The sequence below is a fragment of the Phyllobates terribilis genome, unplaced genomic scaffold (genome assembly GCF_046119375.1).
Source record: "Phyllobates terribilis strain yellow unplaced genomic scaffold, ASM4611937v1 Scaffold_7__3_contigs__length_470593459, whole genome shotgun sequence".
Taxonomy (NCBI): domain Eukaryota; kingdom Metazoa; phylum Chordata; class Amphibia; order Anura; family Dendrobatidae; genus Phyllobates; species Phyllobates terribilis.
In genome coordinates this window covers 330,217,025-330,230,098 of record NW_027362767.1, presented here as the reverse complement: position 1 = coordinate 330,230,098, position 13,074 = coordinate 330,217,025, and the positions used below count along the sequence as shown (strand labels likewise).

Here is a 13,074-nt window from a genome sequence, read left to right as displayed (position 1 = left end):
AGCATAAGTTGGTCACACAATATAAATCCATGCAGGTTGAAAAAAAACGCAGGCGGAAATGCATGCAAAAACATTTCTCCCTGGCAGAAAAAAATGCATGTAAAATCTGCATGCGTTTTTTCTACCAATGAGATGCTGAAATGCTTCATTTCTGCATCGTGGGCACATAGCCTTTACAAGCAATGCCAGTAGGGAAAAAAAAAATAAATTGAGATAAACTACAGTTTTGTACAAAATGCTTGCATTGCGGTTTTTGTTACCATATGCATTCGGCATCCCACAGCTTTCATTTTCCTATGTGCTGTGCACCTGTCACCACACAGAAAATGCAAACACATTGTGCGCAATGTATAGAAACTAGTGCAAGAAAGGATGTTGGAAAAGTGGCAGTATGATGGGTGACCTACAAGCCGTAACTTGAACAGGGTTTTTTTTTATACTGAATGCTTCTTGCATAGCCTTCATCTACATCAGTGATTTGAGTCTATTGGTGTATATTTTTTTTGTAAAAAATTGGATTTCTTCCTGTTGAAGGAAACCATGGATGTCTTTAAGGTCAGGATTTGGGGGAAGCGCAGTTTTGATATTCATGCGATGGTAAATAAAGTTGCTGCAGAAAGAACCAAGCAGAAAGTATGTTGGACTCTGACAACTCCATGCGTCATGCAGATTGCCAAAATCAGAAGCGAATGCATAAAAGAGAAGTATGAAGCTTCCCCTACATGTAGCAGAGATGCTGTTTTCTATCCGAATTGGAAAATGAGCAGAATTTAATAGATGTCGCCCACAAGCTGCAGAAAAATATATGTAAGCTGACAGCAGGTCATATTGAAAGAATCACAGATTTGTTGCAAACTTTTTCCTAGTTTCGCAAATATTCCTTTATTAGAAGTCATAAAGCGGAAAACAAACGTTTTGTAGGTTCTGCTGTGGAGAACTTGTGGGTGCGCTGCCAAAAATCTGCAGTTTGCTATAAAAAAAAAACACCCTGTCACTTCTGTGGCTCTTGTGATGTCCCCTGCTGGTCTCTGTCCACCCCGACCTTCTGCCATGACTTCTTTCTCCATGTTTGCGCACACATTTTTGATGCTTTCTTTCATTTAATAAAAGCTAGAAAACCCAACCGTTACCTGTGAAAATGAGTCGGGGAAGAGGAGACCATGCATGTGTGACTCTCCTTAAGCCCCCGTCTCACATAGCGAGATCGCTGCTGTGTCACGGTTTTGGTGACGCAACAGCGACCTCACCAGCGATGTCTCTATGTGTGACACTTTGCAGCGATCAGGCCCCTGCTGAGAGGTCGCTGATCGCTGCAGAATGTCCTGGACCTTTTTTTGGTCGTTGCCCTCCCGCTGGTCAGCACACATCGCTGTGTGTGACCAGGGGAGCAGCGATCAGGCTGGTAACCATGATAAACAGCGGGTTACTAGGTGCTCGTGTGCACCTAGTAACCCAATGTTTACCATGGTTACCAGCCTGCTCCTGCTTCAGCAGGCTGGTAACCAGGAGCAGGACATCGTGGAAAGATTCTTTCCACGATGTCGCTGCTCCCCTGATCGTTGGTGAGCCTGCCTGTTTGACAGCTCACCAGCGACCACATAGTGACGCAGCAACGATCCCTGACAGGTCGTATCGTTGTCGGGATTGCTGTAGCGTCGCTAAGTGTGACGGGGCCTTTATTCATTTTATGGGAGCTATGAAAACTGCAGATGAAGACGGGACATCCCCTTTAACAAGGAAGGCCCATCGTGAATCAGGTGGAAAGGCTCTTACAAGTCAGCAATGCCCATCCTTTCTTTTTCACGTTGGATTTCCTCTTTCAGATTCTCGGCCTCTGGCTGTTGTATGGGCAGTAGACCAGAGGCTTCTGCTGGTCCTTGGTTGCTGTCCTGTGTCCCTGTATTAGGATTGCATTCAGAGTAAATACCAGTACCATTCTCTTTATATCTGTTGTGTTGATTTCTTGGCTGCTGCCCTTTGTGGTTCCTCTGGAGAACAATAGCTAAAGAGTTGACAGATGTCACACACTTGTGCTCTGCTCCTATACGCTGCAGCCGTGCCCAGTTCTCCTATAAAATAACAATGACGGGAGATTGGAGCCTATTTCTTTAGTGCTTCATGTTATAAAACATAGTCAACATCTTCCAATTATGTCATCAGAACTGTGTCCGATCAGTATGATTGCCGTGCATGTACAGTACCAAGATGTACAGTTTCAGGGGTTTTGTCAACATCAATAAACCTATGTAGTGTATCAGCAGTGGCCGGGCCAGGAACGCAGCACTTACAAGCGCTTTACTTGCTCTGGCCAACTTCAGCGCCCTACTGTTCTCCAATGCTGCAGAGGGCAAGCTGCTGTGGTTACAGCCTGGGCGATCGCACAGCCAGAGGTACAACCATGTCACTAGCCAGGAGTGCGCTGCCTTTGGGGAACAGTGCACCCCTCAACAGTGATGTTGAATCTGATCCCTTTTACTTGCGGTAGTTGGGATTAATAAACATATGATTAAAACTAAATGAGCAAATACGCTACATAAGTAGTAATAGTACACATAAATACCGTAAAGTACCATGTTACCACTATTTTGATCAAAACAGTGTAAAACCCATCCCACTTTGACAAGGTGTACCCAATCAGGATGAACCCTAGCTGTAGTATTCCACCTCACTGTGTCAGCAGACCTCAAAATATATGGGGGCAGATCAGGAGCCAGACCTGACTGTTCAGACACCTGCCTGTGGAAAGCTTTATAGATAAAATGCACAGCCACAATAGGGGGAGCCATCTATACTTACCTTCTGGACAGGAGCTGCTCTTTCGCTCGTACAAAATGGTGAACGCTGTAGCCCATCAGTGGCTGTTGCTCTCACATGACATTGTCCTCTCCGCCCATCTTTTAGCATAAGCAAAGGGCACAGAACTGAAGAACAGTGCCAATCTGGGAGCTAAGTATAGGGTGTTTTTTAATTTTATTCAGTACCCATGGGTCTTTAATGAGGGGGCTGTCCAGTAGTGGATAAACCTTTTAAGGGAACTTATAGGGGGTGTAGGAGGTAGTGAAAATTTGCATGCTTGTGCAGTTTCTTTTTTTTTTAAGAAACTTTGATAAAAAAAATAACATGGAGGGTCTGCGATCCCTTCACCTGTGGATTGTGTTGGGGGAAGGTGAATCTCCTTTCCTGGCAGCATGGACACATCACTGAATAACTGCCCCCCGAGGAAGCCAACACGAAACGCGCGTTGGGGCTGCTGCACTGGTGTTCCACACCGGTTGACTGTGGGTAAGAACTAGTGATGAGCGAGCGTGCTCGTTTAACCCTTTAAACGAGCACGCTCTGGTACTTGCTGAGTAGTTTCTGCTTTTCAGCCGCCGCATCTGCATTTGTCGCGGCTGTGACACATGTAGGTATTGCCTGTTTGTCTGGTTGGTGGTTGGCAGGTCCAGCACGCGATGTTACATTTTATTTGCCGCCTTGGTTATAATAGTTAGCAGCAATAAAATCTTCCATTCCCGTTGTTTAGTTTGCAGTAGTAGACGTAACACATCTAATATGTGGCTTCTGCCGCTGTAGTACGCTCTTACATTAATATTCCTCGTCCTCTGTGTGAACACAGCCGACAATGCTGTAAAAGGGAAGAAATGAAATCATGGCCTTTTTCCAGCTCCTTGCATCTTTGTGCTATTGATTCTTTGATTCATGGAAATGCCTGTTGTGTGTGATGGTTGCCTGGAAACCGGACTAGATTATATTCTGCAGTCCGGGGACTATTTTTACCTGATTGAATCCCATCACTGAAGTCCAGCAGCTCGGCGCGGTGTATTATTTCCAAATGGAGTAATGTGTACACGAGGCTTACGCTGCTAAAGGCCTATAAAGCCTCAAGGAATTAGAGGTTTGGTGTCCATGTACAGCACCGAGCAAAAGGTTGGATGCACCTGTTCATACAGTTGGTTTCCTTGTTCTTATTGTAATGTGCACATTGTAGATTCAGACTAAAGGCAGCAAAACCACAAAGGAATAAACGAGTACAGAAACGTGTGCTACAAACCAGAGTGTGTTAAAACTTATATTCCTCAAGGTACCCCCCTTTTATTCTGACAGCTTCACACTCCTTTTGGGTTTCTCTTAAGCAGCTTCATCAGGTAGTCAGGTCACCTGTCATGGCTTTCTTTGTCTCATCAAGAGTTCATTTGTGGAGTCACTGACTTTCAGAAAGTGTTTGCGTCCATCAGGTGTGTTTCGCACGGGCAGTGTTGGTGCACAGCTCCATACAGTACTGAGCGCCAATCCTCAACTGCTCAAAGCCAAATATGGCAAGAACTCCTCTAGATGAAGAGAGAGGACTGTGCATCATTAGTTTGACATGAATATCAATCTGGAAAATTTCTAGAACCTTGAAGGTATGCTCAAGTGCAGTCATGAAAACCTTATTGCTATGATGAGACTGACTCTCATGAGGAAAGGACATCCAAGATTTTCTTCTGATGTAGAGAAGAAATTCATGAGTTATCAGCCTCAGAAATCACAAATTGACAAGACCAAATTCAAGTCAGACTTAGGCTGCGTTACCACTATGCGTTTTTCAAGTGTTTTTGCCACGGAGTTTCTGCTGCGAAAGCGCTTAAAAAACGCTTGGTAATACGTGCTCCATGGTCCCCAGCAATAATCCGCATGTGCTGTGCACATAACTGCGGAAATTTCCGCTGCGGATTATCATTGCTCAAAAATCTGCATCATGTACATTAATTTTGCAGACATGCAGCGTAATTGCCGCCATTGACTTGCATTGAATCGCTTAATATCCGCATCACTACATGTGCACATGCGGATATTAAGCGATTCAATGTGCGGATGGTACCCGGGTCTGGAGAAGAGGAGACTCTCCCCCAGACCCAGGTAGCATAGTACCTGTAAAAAATAGATTCTAAAATAAAAAATCTACATTATACTCCCCTTCCCCCAGTCTCCTGTACGGTGCGTCCTGGCTCCCCGGTGGCTCTCGGTTGTGTAAAAGGACCTTCCATGACGTCATTTAGTCATGTGACGAGTCACACGACCACGGACGTTGGCGGTCACGTGACCTGTCACATGACTAAATGATGTCATGGAGGGTCCTTTTACACCACCGTGAGCCACCCAACACTCCGGATGCATCGGAGAAGGAGACCGGGGGCCATCAGAAGGTGAGTATAATGTTGTTGTTGTTTTTTTTTTTTTTACCATTTTTATTCTTTTTTTTTTTAACTGTTAACTTGGTCACACTATATATGCCGGTTGCATGGATTTATATAGTGTGACCAATTTATCAAGCACTTTTCCAAGTGATGCTAAAATTGCTTGGAAAAGCGCTTGATAACCCGCATGCAAAAATGCATACAAAAACGCTTGACAAACGCTTCTACCTGGCGGGAAAAACGCATGTAAAATCCGCATGCGTTTTTCCTGCCAGGGAGATGCAGAAAAAATTTGCAGCATTTCTGCATCGTGTGCACTTAGCCTTACCCACCATGGCTTACACCACATTTTGCAGTGACCTGCAATCCCATCTGGTTTGCACTTAATGGGACATCTACTTGTGTTTTGGGTCATTGTCCTGATGCAACACAACTCCAAGCTACGTAAGCAAGAAGGAGAGCGATGGAGTGCTGTATTAGGGGACAGCCTTCAGAATCGTCCAACCACTCCCCAATTAAGATGGTTTAGGATGAGTTTTAAGGCTGAGTGAAGGCAAAGCAGCCAAGAAGTGCTCAGCTCCTCTGTGAACTCCTTCACAACTGTTAGAAAATTATTCCAGGTGATGACCTGATGAAACTGCTTGTGAGAAAGCGGTCATCAGAAGAAAAGGGGGGCTACTAAGGTTTTACACATTCTGGTTTTTCACATGTGTTTCTTTACTCCTTGTTTCCACTTATGTTCCTTCATGATTTTGCTGCTTTCAGTCTGAATCTATAATGTGCACATTCCAATAAGAACAATGAAAATGATTGCATGAAAAGGTGCATCCACACCTTTGACAAGAACTGTATCTTAATCAATATATAATAAAGTTCTGCGACTTCCTCTAATTTATATTTCCAAATGACATATGATGACCTGCAAACCTGTCTCATTTTACTTATTTTCTTTTTGAAGTCTGTTCCACATCTTTTTTGTTAACATACAGTAGTTATTTTATTGTAAAGAAAAGTACGATAAAAAAATCATTGTAAATTGCATCCATAATATCCAATAGAGAAATTATAATAGTATTTATTCACAATTGTAACTGCCACAGAAAATATCTAGAATTGTGATTATTTTTTTAAAAAAAGTAAAATAATAAAAATTAATTGATCATTTGTACCCCAAATTGTAATCAAAATCTACTGAAAAAGCAATTTTACAGCCCCGTCGAGCACACGCTTTTTAAAAAAAAAAAAAATGGTGCAGCTTTTGAAATAAATATTCAAAACCAGCTTTATTTTCTTTTTTTCTTCTGCATATTCTTGTGCACGGTAATATATTATATAGTAGTAAAATCAATGTGTGTGTGTGTGTGTGTGTGTGTGTGTGTGTGTAGTATTGTTGTGTTTGTGCAAAGCAAAAAAAGTGAACATTTAAAAAAACTAAATCTAACAAACAACGAGTTTTAGAGACCGCAAAATTAGGATGTGTTCTGACAGCATCTTAAACCAATCAGCAAGCTTCCCGATCAGCAGTTGTTTAGACAGATCGACTGCACTTCCACATATGCGGAATAACTGTTGATACGATTGTTCTGTGCTCATAGATTAATGTTCACAGCAGCACACCTCCTGTTTACTCAGGACAATATGCTACCAAGCGATGATTTTTAAGCAGACTGAAAAAAAAATTCTCGCCTGATGAAAGAGCATTTTGCACATTCCTAGTTATTGGCCCATCTAAATATGCCCTTAGACAAGACTGTCTTAAAATGCACCAGAAATATCAAAGCGCCACATGCTGTTTGATCATTTTGCCAGTTTTGTTCAAGTTTACACCACCTATTAGTTTGCCCACTTTGTGGCAAAAATTTTCACCAAATTTTGGCTCCGTTTAGGAGCACAATGGTGGAATTCTTAGGTCACACCTCTTTCCACGTAGTAAATGCGGTGCAAGTCATCTGAAATATTTTTTTTTTCTTTGCAGCAAATTCAACCACAATTCAGATGCACTAATGAATAACTGCCTCTTATTAGCCCCATGAAGCAGTATAATATAAATTGTGTATAAGGGGTCTGCTGGGTGACACATTCCCGGAATTGAACAGAAGAGGTTGTAGCTGTTGTTGTAGCTGTTGTTGTAGCTGTTGTAGCTTTTTTTTTTGTTACCCCAGGGTCTTATTGAAAGGGGATTTCTCATTAGTGGATAACCTCTTGTTGTTTTTCTCCACTACCTCCTCCCATCCCTGCCCTCCTTCACAAAAGGAAAACAAAACTTTTGCCTCTAAAAATTACAACTCGTCCTGCTGCTGCAAAAAAAATTCTATATTGTATGGCGCTGTTCTTGACCAAATAAACTTATGGCTTGCAAAATGTTTGGGTAAAAAACTAAAATAATTGCCTCCTTAAAGGGATTTTCCAGTTTAAAAGAAAAAAAAAAAAACAACAACTTTACTCCTCCTACTCAGGTCCAATGCCGATATTCCGTTGGTTTTCATGGTGTCAGTGCTGCAGACAATGATAGTCAACAGGAGCAACGGCAGAGACTCTGGCTGGACCTGGGGAGGAGAACTAAAGCGCATTTTTCTTTTGCAGTGAAATTTCTGCAGCCATCCGATGCGCGGTCACATTTATTTTTATTTTTAACCCTGTTCTCATGTAATCCCTATAAATAAATGATGTCCTTTGTTCTAATCTTCTGCTTGAAAGCTCTGCGCTTGTAGCCCCTCACTAATGTGTTTTGTTCTGTCCATTTTCTAGCTAATTATGTCCAGCACTGCAGATCCCTAGATTTTGTGCATGTCCAATGTACGGCTTATGATAAGTGCGGCACATGCGGATGTCAGGACGAGCGTGCCGCACACGTCTATAATTTTCTCTTGCTGGTCACATAAATGGAGTTGGCCTCCTCGTGTGGACGCCGGCCGCTCTGTACCAGCCGCTCTCCCTTACTGCCTGTGCTGTTAGCCTGTTCTGCTCCATTGCTTCGCTCTTATCAATTTGCCATAGGGAATTTTTGAATCTTAAATTTGTTTTCCCTGCTCCGCGAGAGCCCTGGAATCGAATTATATATTATTTGTACTCTGTCTAGAATGATAAACTGTGCTTTGTAATTGGCCCGCAGCACTTCATTTTAGTTTTTTTTTCTTCTTCCCATTTTACAGAAATATTAGTATTTGACATCATTCTTGTGACAGTGTGAAAATGATTCTGTGGGGCGGTGATTGAGACTCGAGTGGCCGTGCCGGGCTCACAATCTTACTTTGTCCTCATTTACAGACATCAAACAAGTACATTGTGTTGTGATAGTTTCCAGTCTGACTACATTAGATGGCTCCATTTTCAGATGACGTTAGGTCACACTTTCTGTAAATACTGTACGTTATAGTGTAGTGTTAGGCTGGGTTCACACTAGCATATAGGGGCCTGTTTTTCTGTTCGTAGAACACTTGTAAGGAGCAGCTTTGTTGTAGAATGGACACAAATGGCACCATACCCCTTTAGTGGTAATGGGGCCCTTCTGGTTTCCCTTCAGATGACCATGATCTTAGGGCTCGCTCACACTTGTGAATAAATCGGACGAACATCTCGTTTGAGTATCCGAGCATGCACTGGGGGTATGGGTATTCAAGCCAAAGGTCTTTGTAAACGTATGTGCGTGTGAATACGGTTGTGTGAACTTGGCCTGACAATGATCTCGTGCCAGGCCGGCTAATCCCTAGTAGCTGGGGTAAGTGGGGGTTTTCAGAGTTTCCATCCTGTGGATTCAGATTACTGACCTGGGGTCCGTTTTTTTTTTTTTTTTTTTTTTAGGGGGCCGTTTGCTGAAATGAAATGTTTGGCATGGTCAGCAAATTATGGCCGATCGTTTTCCACTTTGAGAGAGTTTAGTCTGGCGGTCAGATGGTTGTGTGAATTCTCTGATGTACGACTGAGGAGCGCCACTGTGACCAATCCTAATCTTATAGGAATTGTTCCAACAGCATAAATGGGTAAAATTGTTAAAACAAGCAACTTCAAGGCAGGGGGAGTGAAGCAGCCGATGATTGGCTGCAGGGTTTGCTTGACTTTGTGCGATCGCCGGTAGAGACCGTGCCAACACCACTGGGACGATGCTGGCACCGGAGGTGAGGATAAGAGTTATTTAAGAAGGCGTTATCCGAGTAGTGGACAACCCCTTTAACTGACTACATCTAACTTCATTTATGTATTATTTATTTGTGATTATTTCTTTTTTTGTGAGCGCTCTTATGGATACCTTGACTATAAAGTTGGCAAATCAGGCGATCCAGTCCAAATGTAAGAAAAAATATGGAGGATGATCACATCTCTAGATATAATGATGTGTTTGTGCCAGTACCGCGTGCGGACATAAGTTTCGGTCTGTCACTTGTTATGAAGCATTTAATGGTGGCATTAATCCAGAGTCTTCTAGTATTGAGCGATGCCGTCATCCTCCACATTTCTTGATGCGGTGCTCTGATAGCGGAGGGAGACTTTATTTAGCAGCGCTGGCTCTGGTGATACAATAGCCTTCTGCATTCACAGCTCCAATGTTAATGCTATGACTAGCCGGTGCTATGCTCCATTCTATGATACGGACACATATACAGCTCCATTCACACCAGCCAGGAGTCCTGTGTGTTGTGCGATCCTTTCTAGACAGGTGTAAAGCAGCTGCAGCACTCGATAGCCGCTCCATCCATTCACGAGTGATGGCGAGCTGTCAGCGGCATCTCTAGGAAATCTCCATCTGCTAGAAGCTGTCTTGTGCACAATGTCTTTCTGGCCTCATGGATATATTCCTCTTTTTTTTTTTTTTTTTTTTTTGAAAGGTTCCTCATCATGGCCTCGTCCTCCATACAAAGGTTCAGTTCCAACTCCTATGAGAATCCATCAGTAAGGCGGGTAAGTCAGCTGTTAATGTTTACAGTGAAATGTTTTACTGCAACTTTTTTCTCTTAAGGAAATTCATGCAAGGACAAAGTCATCTTTAATCTGTAATAAACCCTCCACCGCACAAGGGTCACACGCAATTTACATGTATTAACCGCCATGACTTTATGATGTGTGTATCGTTACACATCGGTGGCCGTGGTGCTGACATTACAATGTGTAAATGACATTCAACTTCATTATATGAAGCAGATTTTGCTGTGTGTCCGTTGCAATTCCTCAGCAAAATCCACAATTTCCTTTACATTTAAGGTGTGAAATATGCATTATTTCTACACAAAGCATGGACAGAATATATACCGGTATCCATATATTATACACAAAATAATATACATATTTATATAATTACTAGCTATACCCGGCATAAGTGTTGCTGTGGCTCAGTCTGGTTAAAAGGAAAAGAAAGAAAAGAGAACGCACGTTTCAAAAATATTTAATTTCACAATGCTTGTGGGTCTACAATATTTTTTGTTGTTCCATTGTCTGTGTAGATATAGAGATTGTCTGTTTTGCCGACTCTAGATCACGCAACATATAATTGTCCATGTGAGAAGCAATCCGTGTCTATATGTAAACCGCACAATTCTAAAGATTGGCCCTGAGCTTTGTTGATGGTGATTGCAAATTTCAAAATGTTAAATCTCCGAAACTTCTTCACCGATTCCTTTGTAATTTTGACAGTCAGGTGTCCCAATGGATCCGGTAATGTCATGGATTGCTAGTCATGCAATTCTCTAGTACAGAGGGAAAGTGACCGGAGGGGGTGCAGAGATGAAGGCAGAGGAGGAGGGGGTGATCCGCTAGACTTGTCCTGGGCCGGTACCGGTCAGATCACAGCGCTGGTGGCGCAGTTGGATTTGCACTCGCTCACTATCCGCACACTGTTGCGAGGCTCGAGCCCAGCTCCGCACCCGGAGCGCAGGCCGTGGCCTGCGCCTCTCTGTGCAGCCTCCTTCTCTCCTTCCCTTCCTTCCCCACTTGTTGCATAGTCGGCAATAAAGCCTGCCGGAGAAGAAGCAGCGGCGGTGCCGGAGAGCAGAGTTGACCGCCTCTTAAGCGGTGGTGATAATGAGCATCAGCGTCTTTTGGCCTCGAACAGACTGTCTCGTCACCCCCCTCCCCTCTCCCTCCCAACTCCCACGGGAGACACGAAAGGAGCAGAGCACAGGCAGCGGCTGGGGCGTGTGAAGGAGAGGGAGAAGGGTTTATGAATGAAATGTCACTAAGGGGGGGGGGGGGATGCCGGGCTACTGGGGAGAGTCAGCCCGGGACTGAGATCGTAACACCCCCCTCTCGCTGTTGCTTTTACGTCCAACAGCTGGTATATAAAAGCATAGTAGGTATATAAAAACATGCGTGTATTCGAACGCAACGTTGTGTCAAAATTTCAAAGCAATCGGTGAAGAACTTTCGGATGTTTAAGAGTTTGAACAAATGAACATTTACATTTTTATTTATATAGATATATTAAATTGTTTTATATATTATTATAGTTAAATATATATGCATGTACGTGTGAAAGTGTTTTCCCCCTTCCTGATTTCTTATTCTTTTGAATGTTTGTCACACTTAAATGTTTCAGATCACAAATTTAAATATTAGACAAAGATGACACAAGTAAACACAAAATGCAGATTTTAAATGAACGTCTTTATTAAGGGAAAAAGAAATCCAAACCTACAGGACCCCGTGTGAAATTGATTGCCCCCTCTTTCCTTAAAACATAAAATAACTGTTTAATCACATCTTTGGGAAGCTGAGTTCAATTTCCCTAGCCACACACAGGCCTCATTACTGGCACACCTGTTCTCAATCAAGAAATCACTTAAATAGGACCTGCCTGACAAAGTGAAGTAGACCAAAAGATCCTCAAAAGCTAGACATCATGCTGTGATCCAAAGAAATTCAGGAACAAATGAGAAACAAAGCAATTGAGATCGATCAGTCTGGAAAAGATCATAAAGCCAATTCTAAAACTTTGGGACTCCAGCAAACGATAGTGAGAGCCATTATCCACAAATGGCGAAAACATGGAATAGTGGTGAACTTTCCCAGGAGTGATTGGCCGACCAAAATTACCCCATGAGCGCAGCTACGACTCATCCAAGAGGTCACAAATGACCCCCATAACAACATTCAAAAAACTGCAGGCCTCACTTCAGTTAAGGTCAGTATTCATGACGCAACTATAAGAAAGAGACTGGGCAAATATGGCCTGCATGGCTGAGTTCCAAGATTGCTGAGCAAAAAGAACATAAAGGCTCGTGTCTGTTTTGCCAGACAACATTTTGATTGCCAAGACTTTTGGGAGAATAATCTGTGGACTGACTAGACGAAAGTTGAACTTTTTGGAAGGTGTAAGTCCCATTACATCTGGTGTAAAAGTAACACTGCATTTCAAAAAAGGAACATCATACCAACAGTAAAATATGGGGGTGGCAGTGTGATGGTCTGGTGCTGTTTTGCTGCATCCGGACCTGGAAGTCTTGCTGTGGTAAATGGAACCGTGAATTCTGCTATCTACCAAAAAATCCTGAAGAATGTCCGGCCATCTGTGTGACCTCAAGTTGAAGCGCACTTGGGTTATGCAGCAGGACAATGATCCAGAACACACCAGCAAGTCCACCTCTGAATGGCTTAAGACAAACAAAATTAAGGCTTTGGAGTGGCCTAGTCAAAGTCCTGACCTTAATCCGATTTGAGACACTTTAGCCTAACCTTTAAAACGGCAGTTCATGCTCGGAAACCCTCCAATGTCGCTGAATTAGAAAAATTTTGCAAAGATGAGAGGACCAAAATTCCTCCAGAGCATTGTAAAAGACTCATTGCCAGTTATTGCAAATGCTTGATTGCAGTTGTTGCTGTTAAGTGTGGCCCAACCAGTTATTAGGTTTAGGGGGCAATCACTTTTTCACACAGGGTCCTCTAGGTTTGGATTTCTTTTTTCCCTTTA

At 42.9% G+C, this 13,074-nt stretch overlaps 1 protein-coding gene across 2 annotated transcripts in view; it reads left to right on the top strand.

The window, feature by feature from the left end:
- The window catches only part of MTM1 (myotubularin 1), a 119,625-nt gene that overhangs the window by 16,556 nt on the left and 89,995 nt on the right, over window positions 1–13,074 (top strand). For both annotated transcript variants that reach the window (XM_073641217.1, XM_073641216.1), the window contains exon 2: window positions 10,001–10,073. In XM_073641217.1, the coding sequence (XP_073497318.1) occupies window positions 10,011–10,073 (63 nt within the window). In that variant the 5' untranslated portion in view covers window positions 10,001–10,010. The remainder of the gene's footprint in view (window positions 1–10,000; window positions 10,074–13,074) is intronic.